Here is a 16,811-nt window from a genome sequence, read left to right as displayed (position 1 = left end):
TACCTGGCTTGGCACTTCGGGCTGGACTGTTCCCATGAGGCACTGGGTCAAGGCTGATTTGCATATGGCCAGGTCTAAACTGGGGTGCTATGGTGAGCAAAAGAATGATGGATTTAACCCAGATCTCCTGACTGGGGGTGAATGTTTAGATTTGTTCTTGATTCCGTCCATCACTTGTGTGTCTTTTACTGTGTAAGTGTGTTAGACATTTGTACTTCCTGATAACCTTTTTTTTTATGGTGCAATGTTATCCTCCTGCAGAACTCCCTTCCCTTGAAACGATGCTGATTTTGGCGGTGTCCCCAACTCATTACTCATGTTATTTCATTTTGCAGGTATAAATTCACATTTTATGAATTTCAAATGTCAGCTTACACTTGTGAGTGTGGCTATTTGTGCAGCTAAGATGAGACTGATGGAGCCATTCCTTCAAAGAGCATCTCAGGCCGCCTGCTGTGATCCGACCTCCCGAAGGCCACATGCACCGGAATAGCTGTCTGTGGCAACCAATCAGGCATCAGCCAATTTGAATAGAGGGGCTGATCCTGTCCTGTGGGGTTTATGGAAGAGCTGAAAGGTCCGACGCCGAAATCTGCTCGCATCATAGACCACAGCCCCGCTGGAGGCCGCACCATGTCCTGGGCTCCCCCCCTCCTCGTGCTCAGCATCTTCTGTGCAGGTAAAGTGTACACGTGATTAGTAATATCACTTGTATTTTCTCATCTATACTTCAAATTCAGTACATTATTTGTACGTATCTCTTGTTTAGACACCAATAGAACAAGTGCATTTTACTCATGTATTCAGTCCTCTTTTCTGGCTCTTCTGTTCCAGGTTCTGTGGCCCAGTTTTCTTTGGCTCAGGAGCCCTCAGTGACTGTGGCCCCCGGACAGACGGTGAAGCTCTCCTGCACCCGCAGCAGGGGCCCAGTTGGCAGCTACAGCGTGGCTTGGTACCAGCAGAAGCCGGGCACTGCTCCTAAACCTGTCATGTATCACTTTAGTGGCAGACCCTCGGGGGTCCCCTCTCGCTTCTCCGGCTCCTACGACAGCACCCCCAACGCGGCGTACCTGACAATCACCGGAGTCGCGGCTGAGGACGACGCTGTGTATTACTGCCTGTCCTATGATGGCAGCAACACTCACACAGAGACACAGCCTGATGGGGAAGTGAGACAAAAAACCCTCAGCGTGATGTTCTATTGATGCTGCTGAGGCTGCCTGCTGGGCAGGTCCCTCTACCCCTGACCCATTCTCTAGCGCCCCCTGTCTGCACTAGCAGCCTCTCTACGCACTGCTCTCTGCTGGCTGTTTTGTTTTTAGTGTTAACCGAGCATAAAAACAAATGCAAACATATATAACTCTCAGCATTAATATACGGAAAGCGGTTCATGAAAGTCAGACAAATCTAAATCCGAAAATAGGTTCAGATCTTCTCTTCAGGTTTTCAAGACTCAATGAACCTCTGACAGATTTGTCCATTTAAAGCTATTGACAGATTGTCTATCCCTGCCTAGGTGCTCAAGCTGAGGGAAAATGTGCAGTAGCATCCAATGGAAGCAGAGCAGGAGTGGCAGCAACAACAAACACACAGTAGAGACACAGCTAGCACAGCGTGAGACACTGAGACACTCATATATTCCAATGGAAGCTCTGCTGATGTGCAGGCTGAGCAGTGAGAACCTGCAGAGTGAGTCTACAAGGAGGCCTCCTGCCTGATTCACCCAGAGAAGATTCACTCTTGTGCCTTGTGATGGATTGTGACAAACACACAAAGGAGGTGGAGGCCAAGTGTGTGAGGGAGAAGAAACATTGGAATCACGACTCAGGAGTTGATAAAGGATGTGTGTGAGGGTAATAGATAAAATTTACAATTCACCAAATTCCCACCAACTTTTGTGTTCTCTTCTCGTAGAATCATAGCCAAGCACATAAGGGATGCGTCGATTTACCTAAACTTTACTTAATTAGATAATCTAATTGTTTTCAATGTATAATAAACACAACAAAATAACGACACAAGTATGTTATGTTGTAATAAGGGGCACAAGAATAACATAAAAAAACAAGAGCATCAATCAATATAAAATGCATGATAACTCAATCATCATCAATAATTTGAGATGTTAAACATTCTTCCAAAGTTTATTATAACGCAAATTAGTCTGTTCTTAGCACAGTGAAGCATCTCACTTTCTGACAGACCCAAACATATGTTAACAGTTGGGTCCGATGTTCAGTTTTGCCAGTTTGATATTTAGGTTCCGATTCTGATCCGGGTCGGAAGGCACTCCAACCGAGCCGGATCCGGAGTGTTTTCCGACCGAGCCAGAGTCTTGCAGTCCGACCGAGCGAGTACGATGCAGCCGTATGCTGCCGGACTCGGTTCGGTCGGACTCCCATAGAAGTCAATGGGAGCCGGCCGTACGACGCGTACAAGGGCCCCCATTGACTGAATGGGTACGTCTCGCGCAAGGGCGCCCCCTACAGTGGGTACGCATCGGTGCCATCCACACCGTACATGCCTGTGTTGGGGGCACCCTTGGGTCTCCCTCTATGTCCGAGTCATAGGCCTGCAGGTGCAGACCCCAAAGGCAACCACCCGGACGTTTTGCGAGCTGTACACTCAAGCTCGCACAGGCTGTCCGACGCGTGCATCATACTGGCTCGGTCGTAAATCGCATTGCACGCCACGGTTAGCTTACGACCGAGACATACAGAGCGGTTCGGACCCGGAAATTACTCGGTCGGTGAATTTCACGTACAGCTGTACGAGTGGCGCAGAAAACACGCATACGGCTTGTAGTTTTTTCAGCCGGATCGCATTTGGTGCCCTTCCGACCCGGATCAGAATCGGCCCCAAAGTCTTAAATAGTCTAACACATACATTTGTAATACTTTTTTTTCCTTTTTTGAAAATTTCACAGAGCATGAAAAAGATTCCAGGAGACCTCCTGGCTGTTTGCGACTGTTGAAGATCCCCAGAGTACTCACGTGTCTTTACAATCAGGCCGTGAGGAAATGCCTCATGCTTTCATTTATGAATACAGAAATGTTGTGACAAAATGTATTTTCACCCTTAAACTGGTTTGTTTTCTCCAAAGAGCAAATATCTACTACTTTCCCTAAATTGCAGAATTTTTTGTGGCTGGGAGCACCGTGCTCATTTCTATCCAGAAAACCTCTTACAAATTGCTCTGAATTTCCAGGCTCGGGCAGAAACACTGTTGTTGTCCAGTTCTGGTACTCACATTTGTGCAATAATATCGCATCCCTGCTGTTCATCCACGTGTACATTTCTCAATGTAATACATGGTGACGTTTTCATACATAAGTATGCCCAGAAAGATGAAAACCGTGTACAAATTGGGTGCAATAGCTCCGACTGTGCATGTTAGTCCTCATTCTGAAAGGAATCACCAGAATAGAGTGCAAATTCCTCCAAAAGAAAATTCAATCTGGAGTAATTGATTGTTCCTGGGTCTAAAGATCTACTCAGTAGTCCCTGCCTACATGTGAACAGGGACTTCGTCTTACCCTTTATAGAAGCAAATCTGTGAATATTTTCTGGCTGAGAATGAAAGCGATAAGAATTTGTGAATACCCACAGTCTTGAGAGAGTGTATTCATCCACACCTCACGACACAAAAAAGTTCCCTGCCCCACTCAGAACCCAATACCTAGCCCCCTCTCTCACCATGGATATGAGGTGTGAAGTTTTGTATTTGACCTGATACAGTGCACCGTTTTCTCTGGCTAGGTTTGAAGTGTTCAAATACTAGATGCACACGTACATACTTAGGGCCTGATTACGAGTTTGGTGGTCCTTACTCGAAGTGGAGGTGCGGTGGCCGTCAGAGATGCCGCACCAATGGTCCAACCGCTATATTACAAGTACGGCGGTCGGACCTCCATGGGACCACTGCAATCGTCAGTCTTGAGGCTGCAACATGCTTGGTGGAACTGTTGTGTCACCGCCAAGAATATTACGAGTTTCCTAACCGCCACAATTTTTATGGTGATGAGGCCGCCCTGAAAACTGTAGTGGTGAGGAAACAAAGGAGGCCTACAGGGCCCCCTATTGCCTCAGGGTCAAGGGGTGCCTGCAGAGGGGCACATATTGAGCACCCCTGTGTGCAGTCACCCCCTTTCCTGCATGGCATGGACTTTACAGTACATGCCGTGCAGAAACTGGCTTTGGCATTCACATTGCGGTGCCTTTTTAATATGCAATGCCGTGGGAACGCCAAAGCACCGCCCGCCGGATGGTATGTTATGTTATGTTAAGCAAGGATTTGTAGAGTGCACAGCTACTCAACAGAGTGTCCCAGCGCTAAGACAGGATTGACGGGAGACATATAGAAACTCGGAGTCTGAAGGGGGCCTGTTCATTAAGGCAATTTTTGGAACATCCAGGTTTTCAGCCGTTTCCTACAAGCCAGCAGGGTCATGGCCTGCCTGAGTGGTAATGGCAGGATGTTCCACGGACGGGCAACTTGCACTTGAAATGAGCGACCACCACAACGGGCTCTACAAAAAGTAGGAGTCATAATCAGATGTTATTGTGCTGATCTAAGTGATCTGCGCGGAATATAATGTAGGACTCTTTTTCAGATATGGTGGGCCCCCAGCCCATGAAGTGCCTTAAAAGCAATAACTAGGGCTTTAAAGAGAATTCTGGACCAAACAGGCAGTCAGTGTAGTTTCTTCAGATGGTGACAAATCCCTCCTCTGGGCCCTAGCTTAAGGACTACTCTAGCAGAGGAATTCTGAACAATTTGAAGTCTATTCAGTAGGAACTCCGGCAGGCCCAGATAGAGGACATTAACATAATCCAGTCTGGAGGTGACAAGGGTCTATAACACCGTCTTCCTGTGCAGAATTGGTAACAGGTAGAGACATTTTCTAAGCATTTTCAAGAGTCCAAAGCACGTGCTAGCCACTGTCTGAACTTGAGTTTTCATGGATCACATATCATCCATCTTTACTCCCAAGTTTTTGACAATATTAACCGCCATCTGGGGAGGTGACATTTCATCTGGCCACCATTGCTTCCAAACATCCAGAGGAGGGGTACCAAAGAAGATAATTTCCGACTTCTCGGGTTGCATTTAAGTTGGTTAAGTTGAAATCAAGCGAACACTTCTGTCAGACAATTTCTGATCTTCTGTCCATTAAAATCCTCCACCTTCCTACATGTAAACAACAACTGAGTGTCATCCGCATAGGATATAATCGTCACCTCACCACCCTCCGCCAAATTGGCCAGGGGGGACATGTACAGATTAAATAGTACCAGGCTCAAAATGGAGCCCTGGGGGACCCCCACATTCAAAGGAGGAATACTGGCTGTGAAAGGAGAGGATGAGACCTCTTGTTTTCTATCCTTTAAAAAGGAAGAAAATCATTTCAACACCGTGCCACCTAAGCCGCACTCCTGCAATCTCTGCAGTAGGCGATTGTGGGGCACGGTGTTGAAAGCTGCAGAGAGGTCCAAAAGAATCAAAACAGCTTTACCTCCATTATCGAGGGTCTCTTTGATGGTTTCAGAGACTTCAAGCAGGGCCGTCTCTGTGCTAAAGTTAGATCAAAAACGTGACTGGCTTCAGTGGAGGACGTTGTTTACTTCAGCAAAGTTGGTAATCACCGAGTGTACATATTTTTTTATCGTTTTTGCAAAAAACGGGAGAAAAGAAATAGGTCTATAGTTGGATAGTATTGTTTGGTCAGCAGAAGGTTTTTTCAACAAAGGAATCACTTTTGTGCTTTTCCAATTCGCTGGAAACTGGCCATTACAAAGAGACAGGATCAGGATACTATTGACTGTAGGATTAAGTATCTCTGCCATTGAGGCCAGGAATTTTGCGGGGCAAGGGTCCGAGGGGGAGCCCGACTCCAGGCCCTTCATTATTATTAATGAAGTTTCTAGGGAAATAGGGGGAAAACAAGAGAAGGAGGCATTTCCTGTCTGAATTTGACAGTCGAGCGGGGGGGGAGTCCTTGGTCTCTAGCCCACCGTGCACTCTAAAGGAGGATTGGATAGATATTATTTTCGTATAGAAAAAGTTTGCTAACTGTTTAATCCATTCCGAGGAGAAAGAAGGATGATTGGACACAGCATTAGGTGAAGAGAAGCTTTTCACAATACTGAAAAGTTCTTTACTTTTATTCCCAGAGGATTCAATTTTGCGTGCAAAGAATAGTTTCTTTTTCTCTCTTGTGGTAGCTTCTTATGGTCTTTTTATACTTTTCTTTGTTTTCCTCACTGAAATCTTTCCTCCATGCTCTTTCCAAACGTTTACAGTCCTTTCTATTCTGTTTCAAAGTAGCGTTGAACCAAGCAGCAGGGCGTCTAACAGGTTTGGGCGGGCACGAGATCAGAGAGGCAAGAGCCCACGTGCCTTGCTTAACCCTATTTTCGAGGGATTCTGCATCACTCTGATTGTTACCGCACAAAACGATTGGGTGCCTGGCCAGTTCATCTTTAAAGGCTTCTGACGTGATTCTGGAAAGGCCTATGTGTAAAAGGTGCCTGCCTTATCTGGGTCTGCCGAGATTTAAATAATTTCTGTAACTTAAAACCAATTAACAAATGGTCAGACCAAGGTAAAGGCACGGGTGCATCAATTTGAATAGAAATATTAGCAGAGATTTGATCAAGGGTATGACCCTTGTTTTGCGTATGGGCCAAGACATACTGGAAAAGATTAAGGGCTTCCATGGATTCCAATAAAGAGATCGTATCGGCCATCTCCTGATTGTCCATGTGGATGTTAAAGTCCCCCAAAACTAAAAGAAATGTGAATCTGGGGGCCAGTGATGCAATGGTATCACTAAAAGAATTAAAAAATGCCCCTGCATAGCCTGGGGGTCTATACATTAGAACTCTGGCCAAGCATTGATGGGGGGAGAGTGTGCACTGGAAGCTGAGGCACTCTGCCCCCTCAATATCCTCCATGAGAATGGAGGAGATAGGGAGGTCCGTCTTACTTATAATTGCAGATCACAATGTTTCTTGTGGCCATCCACATAGTCTACAATTAGAGTCTGGCCACTGCATAATCCATGATTGCGTGCCCTCTTTTGTTGGATTTATTCCCACTCTTAACCTTAGAAAAATATTTTTAAACTTTGCTGAGAAATAAGCAGTCAAATATGGCTGAATGCTTAGGGATTGGTATGAATAAATCACATACCATGAGTAATTTTTCCCTACTAATGCTTCATTGTCCAGCTTGAGTGATTCAGCTTTGCTATATTTTTTAAAAATCAACTTATAATTGGGCATTTTCAGATCTTGCAATGCAATTTGCAGACCAATATTCCTTAGGGAGGTTGAAATATAAAATCTCCATTTAGCAGCATAGGCAGACTTATCTAGGGGCATATCAGCAACAACCGGCGATAATTATCGCTCAGCGCTCTTAGCGTGAGGATAATTATCGCCGGGTAACGTGGATTTTTATCGCTGAGATAGCGTACTATTAGCAATGCTTATCTTCTCAGCGATAAAAATCCTCACGCTAACAGCCTAACGTGACATTATCGCTGGAAACCCAGCAATAATCTCACGCAATGTGGCGTTAGCTTGCTGATAGAGACTCACAAACTTAGCCATGATATCCACCTACCATAGGATATCATGGCTAAGTCAGTCCTGAAGCGGGCGTAAGGAAAGTAGCGATAACAGGGGTTATCGCTACTTTTCCTGACGCTATGCTTCATAGCGTGGGGCTTGATGATAGGAGAAATGTTGCTTAGCGACATTTCTCCTGCCATGTTAGGTCAGGAACGCCCACTTTGCATCTCATTAGAGATGCAAAGTTGGGCGTTAGAAATCCTCACGCTAAAGCAAGGTTTCACGCATTAGCGTGGCCTTGCTAATTAGACGATAAAATTATCGCCGCTTTTCGGCCGAAAACGGGCGCAAAAGCGGTGATAATTTTTTATCGCCAGCTTGTAAATATGCCCCCTAGTTCTAACCAGCAAATGTTCCCTAAGGATGCAGGGGCTGATGAAGACAGCGCAACCATGCATTTCAAAAATGCTCCTTTTGATACCAGGCACTGTCTCTGGAGACCAAACTCTAATCTTATTCCCACTTGGCACATTGAATTGGCAATCCCAAAAGTTGCTTTGAAGACCTTGACTACCAGTAGATCCAGGACCTTCGCATCTTTTCCTCTGGTGATGGGTGAGCCATATATGAGGGTTGGTTGTAATTTAGCTTTGAGAATATAGTAATACAATTGACAATTCAGTGATTTTTTTAAACATTAAAAAGCATGAATCAAGGTCAAAATTTTGGCCCTTAGGTCCCTAAACTGGATTTTGAAGGATACTCGATTACCGAACACCACCCCTAAATATCTATACATTTTAACAACTTCAATTGAGCCTGCTCTGGCCTTCCATGAACTGAACTTCTGTTTAACAGAACCAATTTTCATGACTTTGTTTTTTTTTACCTTTAGTTCAATTCTGTTTTGTTTTGTATAATCATCAAAGACGGTAATAAGTCTTTGTAGGCCAATAGGTTTCATCTCCGAATGCCACATAAACATCGTTAAATACATATCTGCTTTGTCGGGCCTCGTCAGTAGGGTGTAAGTTGGGGTATTCCCCAACAATTTAAGAAGATTTCTTCAGAGGACAAAATGTTATGGACTGATCGTTGAAATGCAATAAGCTCAAACCCTCTGGGAGAATGTAAACCACCCTTTGAGAATATTTAGCAGTTAGTAGACCTGTCTGGGTTTAGATTTTATGTACCGGCTGTGTGTGTTCACTGCTCTGGTTTGAATCATACTGTACCTTGCCTGTATTGATTGCTATATTATTTATTTTATTTAACAAAAGAGCGAAGTAAAAATCTCCGTATTTCCAAAAACTAAAATTAGGTTACACGTGGCTCAAGGGATGTCTTCATTCAATGTTACTGTGAAACAGAAACTTATAATGAACGGTTCCTGAAACGGATCCACAGAGGTCCCCAGCACCGGAGGATGAGGTAGCACATTTACTTTAATTCTGTGGTTGTTTTCAGGGCCACTGGGATTATGCGGTAGGGGAGGAAAAACCTATTCAGCACAGTTGCCTAAATGATGTGGCAAGAAAAGCTGTGTGGCTTAATGCAGCACATGTGTGGCATTTTTACTATTTTGTCTTTGTTAAAATGTTAAAACTGTCTGGGCAAAGGTGTCATCTGATGAATGTCAATTTAACACCAAAATGCAGCAATCAGCAACTGAAAGGCTACCTGCTGCCTGCTAGTGCGTAGCAAAGGGCCTATCACTGCGCAGCATTACACCTGGCAGCATTTTTAGTAACTTTTGATCCGTTTAAGCCAGAAATATATATATTTTTTAATCTGAAGATTATGCAGATGATAGTGGATCATGTGTGAGGCAATATTTCCAGTGGCTGTGGTTATTTTGCAGTTATCTTCAGTGCACCGAGTCTGAATGTTCCTGACCACAGTTTTTAGTATGCTTATCTGTTATATTTGGAACATTTCAGCTTCTCCCCTTACTCAGAGGACATATATACTGGACCAGTGACAGGTAAGAACACATATCTCTCTTTAACTCCTTTCAAACTTGTTCAAAAGCACCAAACTGAAAGTTTATTTGCAGACACCATGTAACAGCAGATTTGGGATCATGCTGAACATGGACATTAAAGAGTGGACAAGTACTGTCTCTTTTTAAATGTCGAAATGTGTCCACTGTCAGCCAAGGCCCTGCTACAAATGTGACCCAAAATGTGAGGGATGTGGGCCCATTCCAACAAACCAGCATTAAACAAATGTTGGTTGTATCTTGGTTTTAACAGTGTTTCTTCTCTTTCTAGTCTCCCATCTCATGTTGGACCTTGTGGTGGTGCCTTTCAAAGATCAGGTTGAACACCAAGATTTCAAGTTTTGATAGTCCAAATTCTCCTTTCCCAATGCATTGTAGTCACAACAGTTAATTATCTTTTAATGCCTTTTTTACACATTATGCTTAAATACAATTTCTTATAAGAGTTGTTCAGAATTCTATGAGCAATCAACGACAGTTGAGCCAAAACTTCTATTCACAGCTCTCAAATTCTCCAATCATATTACTCCAAATTGAACACAACACTTTTTCTGAGGATCTGTGACCCATACTTATCTGGTCATCTGGTCTTGCACCAGAGGTGCTATTCTCTGAACTGCTTGAATGGCGATGCCTTCAGAACCTGCAGGGGCTGTTTGTGTGCAGAATGTGGGCTGTGTCTGGAAGGAAGCTTCGCATCTCGGATGGACGCACAACATGAGGCATGAGTGAAGTCAAGAAGGATAACATGTTCCAAGGTGCCCCCGGATTCTTGTGAGACCTGCAATGGAGGTGGTCATCTTGAACACTTAGAGGACACATTCCTCAAGGTGCCAAGCAACCTTTTGAGGCATTTGTAAAACACAGTTGCTGGAGCTGGGAGTTTGCCATCAAACTTTTGAAGCTTTCCACACAGTTATTGTTGTATATGCATAACCTATATCCCACACGCTAGCGTGATTTTTGTATATGGAAAGGATGATGAGGAGCATGACAGAAATCTTTACAACGTAATAGCAGCATTAGCAATGAAAGGTCTTACCCTTCGCCTGGATAAATGCAACTTGAAAGCAAGGGAGGTAGAGTACTTAGGACATACAATTAGCGGGAAGGGCATTAAACCAAAGCAAAAACACATTCAAAATATCATCAGTGCTCCAGTACCTTCATCAAGAGAACCGTTAGTTGCCTTTCTTGGGTTAACTGAATTCTATGCAAAGTTTATTCCTAATTACTCTGTTAAGGTTGATCCGTTCAGGTGTTTACTCAAAAAAAATGCTAAGTTTATATGGTTAGATGACATGACTGAAGCATTTGAAAATTTGAAGAAGTTCATAGTAAACTCACCATGTTTGAAACCTTTTGTTCCTGGCAAAAAGTGTATAGTTATGGTAGATGCAAGCAATTTGGGCCTTGGTGGTGTTTTGATACAAAAAGACAATTGCACTGAATGGGTTGTAGCCTATGCTTCGAGAGCATTAAGAGATGCAGAGAAAAATTATTCTGTGATCGAAAGAGAGCTTCTTGCCTGTGTATGGGGGGCAGAACATTTTAGAAGTTTTTTGTGGGGGACTGAGTTTATTATCAAAACCGACCACAAACCTCTTGTGTTTCTAATGTCTCCTGGGGGAGGTCGTTCAATGTCAGCACGTTTAGCGAGATTATCCTCAAGATTACAATCATTTCGTTTCAGTATTGAGTATGTTCAAGGGAAAGCAAATATGCATGCAGATTGTATGTCAAGGTTACCCATTGACAGCGATAAAAATTATCAAGATGATGATTGTGAGGTGGCATTCACTACGCGTGATCTCAATTTAATACATGGTAGGGGCCTGAATCTAAGTGAGGAGGTTTGGATGTCTGAAATGGAAAAAGACAGTGAATTAAAGATTGTAAAGAATTACATTGTGCAAGGTTGGCCAGAATTAAGGAAATTATCAGGTGACATGATGAGCTTCTCAAAGATTCATGATGAACTAGCTAGTGAAAACGGGTTAGTCATGAGGGAGGACAAAATAATTCCACCTTTTGGGCTTAGGAACACCATCATGGAGATTGGTCATGAGGGACATCTCGGAATTTCTTTCACTAGAAGACGAATTAGGGAAGCGTTTTGGTGGCCTGGAATAGATTCTTCCGTTGAGCATTTTGTACACCAATGCAGTAATTGTTCTAGCAGTGATAAATCTGCTGTTCCTTTCCATGTGGAATCTCACCCTGTTGCTTATCCTGTTGGCCCATGGAGAAATTAGGCCTTGATATCATTGGTCCTTTTCAAGTTTTACTAAAAGATAAGTGCTTTGGAATTGTTCTTATTGACTATTTTTCGAAGTGACCTGAGGTCAAGATGTTCAGAGAAGTCACTTCACAAAGTGTAATTGAGTTTTTAGATAATATTTTTTGTAGAGAAGGAATTCCATAAGAAATAGTCACGGATAATGGGCCTGAATTCATTAGCAAGGAGATGGAGTCATTTTTTGAGAAGTGTAACATAACACATAAGAGAATGAAGACTGAAGTTGATATCGAGAATTATTGAGGACATTACTTGGGTTGACGGATTTAATAACCAATTTAGAATTTTGCAGTTTATAACTCTGTCATGTTAAAAATGTATTCAAAACCCCAGAACATGTTTGCATAACATTAAATGTGCTTGTCTGTGGTTAGAAACCCCCTTGCAAATACTACATAGCTTCTGAATGTCTTTTTCAGATCTAGGAAGACAGACAACAGAGACTTGGAAAAAAGGAGATTGCTAAAAAATACATCATATGCAATATTAGGAATTGGGGCTGGAGTCAGTTTGATCAAATCACTGAAGATGTTCGATTATCTTAAAATATTAATGCTCCTACAGCACAGACCGTGCCCGGTACAATCAGAGAGATGATATTCAGCTTCTCTGTTTCTCTCTCTCATTCACTTTCCGTTTTGCTTTTTCTAACTTTAACCATCATATTGTTCAGTGTGTGGTTGACAGTCAGTCCGGTGAAGTGTGGAAGCATACATCACTCCTGCTTGACTGAATTGTGTAAGGTTAGCGCATTCTGATATTTTTTCATTTTATGATTCCATGATTACACTGCCATACATATATTAAATATGTTGATGTTAAGACATATTTCCCCGCAGCAGCCAAAGAAATCCTCTTCACCCTGAACCAGATAAAACTGAAACCTAAATGTTTCTTTCAGCTTCTTCATATGATCTGTGGAATCCACTGCTGAGCTTTTGTCTCGATGGAATCTGGTGAAACCTGCACCCTGGTCCAAATGTTAGCAGAGCATAGCCTGACCCTGATGCACCATCTCTCCCTGCTCCCCCAGCCACCCATGGAAGGATGCTTACTGCAGTGCCATTGACGACCAACCCAGCCAAGATATCCCCCTTGTGGTCCTGGTTACTAGTTCTTAAAAGCAATAAAACAAGATTGTCATTCATTGGTTTAAAGGCCCTCGAGTTGACACCTCTCCTTAGCAGCCGCACTGTCAGTGCCCAGCGGTGGAAAATGAGACATTTAGGTCAAAATATCAAAACAAACTAATGCATGTGTACTGGAGAAAAAACACAAGAAAGATCTTTGCAGATTCTGAGTTGAAATGTTTCAGTCCATATGGTGTGGCATCGATGAGCCTTCCTCACCAGCCATGGAGAGAGTGTTTAAGGAAGAGCCAGAGGGTCCCACTCAGGGTCAGGGGCACAGCAGGAAGTCTCTATCATGTCTTAGGCTCCGCGCTTCCTCGTGCTGGGTGAGGATGGATTACTTTCATCTTCCAAGGTATGACGACAGCGACGACAGTAAACAATAGGACATGTTTAAATTCTTTTATATCTTTAGACAAATGCGAATGGTATGTCATGAAGCACCTTTCTGGAGGTTGTTTCAGGTTGTTCAGGCCATTGTTTGCTGACGCAGCTGACCAGCTGTCAGCGACCCCGGAACAGAGCTCCAGACTGCCCTGTGCTATGAACAGTGTCAGCATCTTCGGCATCAATCAGCACCAGCTACTAAATACAATAGTACCAGAGGCCGGGGAGCCCCCACTCCCCTGATTCCTACAGGATTATTATTCAATCTCTAGCAAGGGTGTGGGCTCGGGGGTCCTCGCTCTGTTCTCCGCCTCCAAAGACCCTCCTGTAACACCTGCCACCTGCTCATCACCGGGGCCCTGGGGAGGACGCAGATTATTACTGTAAAAGAGGTAATAGTAATGTCATGTTTGACTAGTTAAGTAAAAAAAAAATACATAAAATTGTGTGTCTGTAGGTGATCCCTCAAAAAGTCTTTCATGAGCTTCTGTCCTGAGCAGCTTTTGAACAAGTTGTTGAGAGGGACGCTACCTGTGGCAGGTCCTTGGGCTACCTAAGACTTGCAACCTACTCACTTGACTTTGGCTTCAATGCGCTAAACACCATTACCATGTCACCAGCCTCTGGCAAATGCCCTGCATCCTTCTTTTCTGTATTCCAGTTACCTGTATCCCCTTAAGCCTAAGCAGAGGCGAGTGCCCCAATGTAACGTTTTGAAATGATCACTTCACTATCTTTGCAGGCATTTTACTGATGCACAAAAACCTCCCAACAAATGTCTCCTGCAAGAAATTGGGTTACTGGTTGATGGGGTTGAAACCTTACTCAAGCAGTATCCACAGTCCTTGCCAGGGTATAGCGACCTCAGATTAACCTGTACTAAATTCTCTGGTAGATTGTCACAAAAGTGGCCAGGCTTAACTTAGAGGAAATGTGTAAAGTATTTGTATGTATGTAGCGCTTCAAAAATTAATAACGTGAAAATATATCACAAGAAAAATCCCAACATAATTTAGAACAAGCATTGGCATAGCCAATAGGTCTCGCTTTTGGGACCTTATAAGTTTTTAGTTAGGCAGCACAATATCTTTGGTGCAACAAAATCAACTGTTGCATGGCTAAACACATATAAGGTCCCAAAGGCGCGACCTATTGGCTATGCCAATGCTTGTTTACATTACTTTCAGCCATTTGCAACATAACTAAAAATCATTAGCAAAGCCAAAATATGTTACATAGTCAAGACCTAGTGGCATTGCCAATGCTTCTTCTTTGTTCTGCTGGCTGTGAAATGGGGGTGGGTCCCCACGCCCTGCTGGTTGTGGACAGTTACACCGGTAGTAGTAGGAATTGTAGGTGACCCTTGTCATTTTCATTTAGCCACTGCTATTGGTCTTGTAGGTTGGTGCGCCACCAGTGTGCTTGAATTTCTTACTGAATTTCTTACAAGTGTCAAGTTGTTTCCCGCACAGAGACTAGGGTCTCTGCTGGTAATTGTAAAAGGAGACATTTGACCCAGGCACTGGGAGGATGAGAGACCTCGCATTATCACCAGCCCTGCAATGTCACTCTCTGCAGCCTTCTTCCCGCTTGTACATAATAGTGTGCTGACAGCAATTTACAATGCTGCAAACAATTGTACATCATCTGGGGCTTCATTTCCCCCCACTGCAGCCTCTGGATTGAGGGGGTGGAGGGGCAGTGTCACTGGGCAATCACTCTGTAATGTGAAAGGCTCACATTGTTTATGGCTCCTTTGACTGAATGGAGATTTGGCTTCTAAAAAGCTCTTTTAGTATGACCTCTGGCAGTGGAAGGAAAGCAGGGAGGTGGGGGAGGGGGGGTGAAGAGAAGGAGGTATGTCCAGAAAGATTGAGATAGGGTGGATGGATGACTGTAGAGCTGATTGGGAGTAAGGATGTAGAGAACATCGACGGATAGCGAGATGGATGTAGAGTTGGATGACTGGAGAGCAGGATGGAGGGATGGATAACATTAAGGATGGATAGCGGGTGTATAGAAAGGTGACCGGGGAGAAGAATGAATGGATGGGTGGAGGAGAAAATAGAGTGGCAGGATGAAAGAAAGAAGAAGGTACAATGGATGGATGGCTGAATTGATGCATGGATGGATGGGTGGATGGAATAGGTACCAAAATGACCTCTAGAAGGAAGGAAACGAGTTATAAAAAGACAGAAAGGAGGAGGTTAAAAGGAAGGACAAAAGGCCGAAAGAAGGATGGAGAAAAGGAAGGAGTGCAATTTCAGAACTCCCTTCCCTCAGTGGACACAATCTCCCGAATGAATGAGGGGTTCATTTACCACACCCACTCACTCAGAAGTATTCAGGGTATTTTATTTTTCTGGCACTCTCTTGATCACCAGTGCAGCAAAAGAACTGATTTCCCCCTTGCATATGCTGATCCCATTTTAAGAAGGTGTCTACAGAATATGACCTTGGCAGGGACTTTATCATAGGAGGCCGTGGTGCAAATACATGCTAACCACAAGAAGATGGCGGGTATTAATCTTGATAACTGGTAGACCCAGAATCTTAGAATCGTAGGCACTAACAGAGGCCCAGCAAAACCAGTACATAAAATACCAATAGAATAAAAGCAGGGGAAATTGTGTGTTCATAAGTACCTCAAGCTTAACCAGTAATCAATAATGCTCCCTATTAGTCATGATGGGTAAAATTGCTTTTATGGCATAGGTTTAAATGAGCTGCAATGGGCCAGATGTAGGCGTCGGACGTCACTTGCTTGCCGACAATATTGACAAACACGTTAATGACTAGTCTGTCAGAAAACATTGGTTCCGGCCAGCTGTGGGCTACCGTCTCGCATTGCTTGATGCTACGAATAATTCAGAGGACGAGTGTGACTGTACTAACAGTCTTCGAACTGACACTGACAACTGGGTACGTAGCCATAGATTATGCAGCCTGGGGATGCAATCATAAGGAGGGAAAGAAATCCCGTCCCACTTCTCTGTCCTTACATCACCGACACAATTATATAGATTAACACAAGAATAATACCTGAAAAATTCAATGTAAATACAAATTTGCCGTGGAAAGCAAACCACCTCCACGCACAAATGATTATTTAAATGTGCGCTCCATATATCAAATTAGACATTTCTTGGGCACTCATTAGACAGTTCACAATCAACAAATTGATGGCACTGCCTATCACCGAGTGCCTGTCACTCCAAGGGGACAGGGACAGCGTGCTCCTCGGTGCTCTGCAAGGCTCCCACCTTCCAACACTAAGTGCTCTGACAAGACCTGTTCATAAGAAAATAATGTCTCCTCAAATAAAACGTGCTCTTTACCAAGGGTTTGAAAACAGAAATCTGGGCAGATATGCATAGGAAGAGAGGGGCCGATTCACAGAACTAACTTAAGACAA

General features: G+C 43.7%; 1 gene segment (V, D, J or C); it reads left to right on the top strand.

Moving 5' to 3' along the window:
- The first annotated feature begins 543 nt into the window (after positions 1 to 543).
- On the top strand, positions 544 to 1,205 carry LOC146783297 (immunoglobulin lambda variable 6-57-like). The segment is given in 2 exon segments: positions 544 to 679; positions 835 to 1,205. Coding segments are annotated over 2 exon segments (489 nt in total).
- Positions 1,206 to 16,811: the final 15,606 nt, after the last annotated feature.

Source organism: Triturus cristatus, chromosome 11, assembly GCF_964204655.1.
Source record: "Triturus cristatus chromosome 11, aTriCri1.1, whole genome shotgun sequence".
In the NCBI taxonomy this organism is placed as follows: Eukaryota; Metazoa; Chordata; class Amphibia; order Caudata; family Salamandridae; genus Triturus; species Triturus cristatus.
Note: the sequence above shows the minus strand (reverse complement) of the source record. Positions and strands in the feature narration are given on the sequence as shown.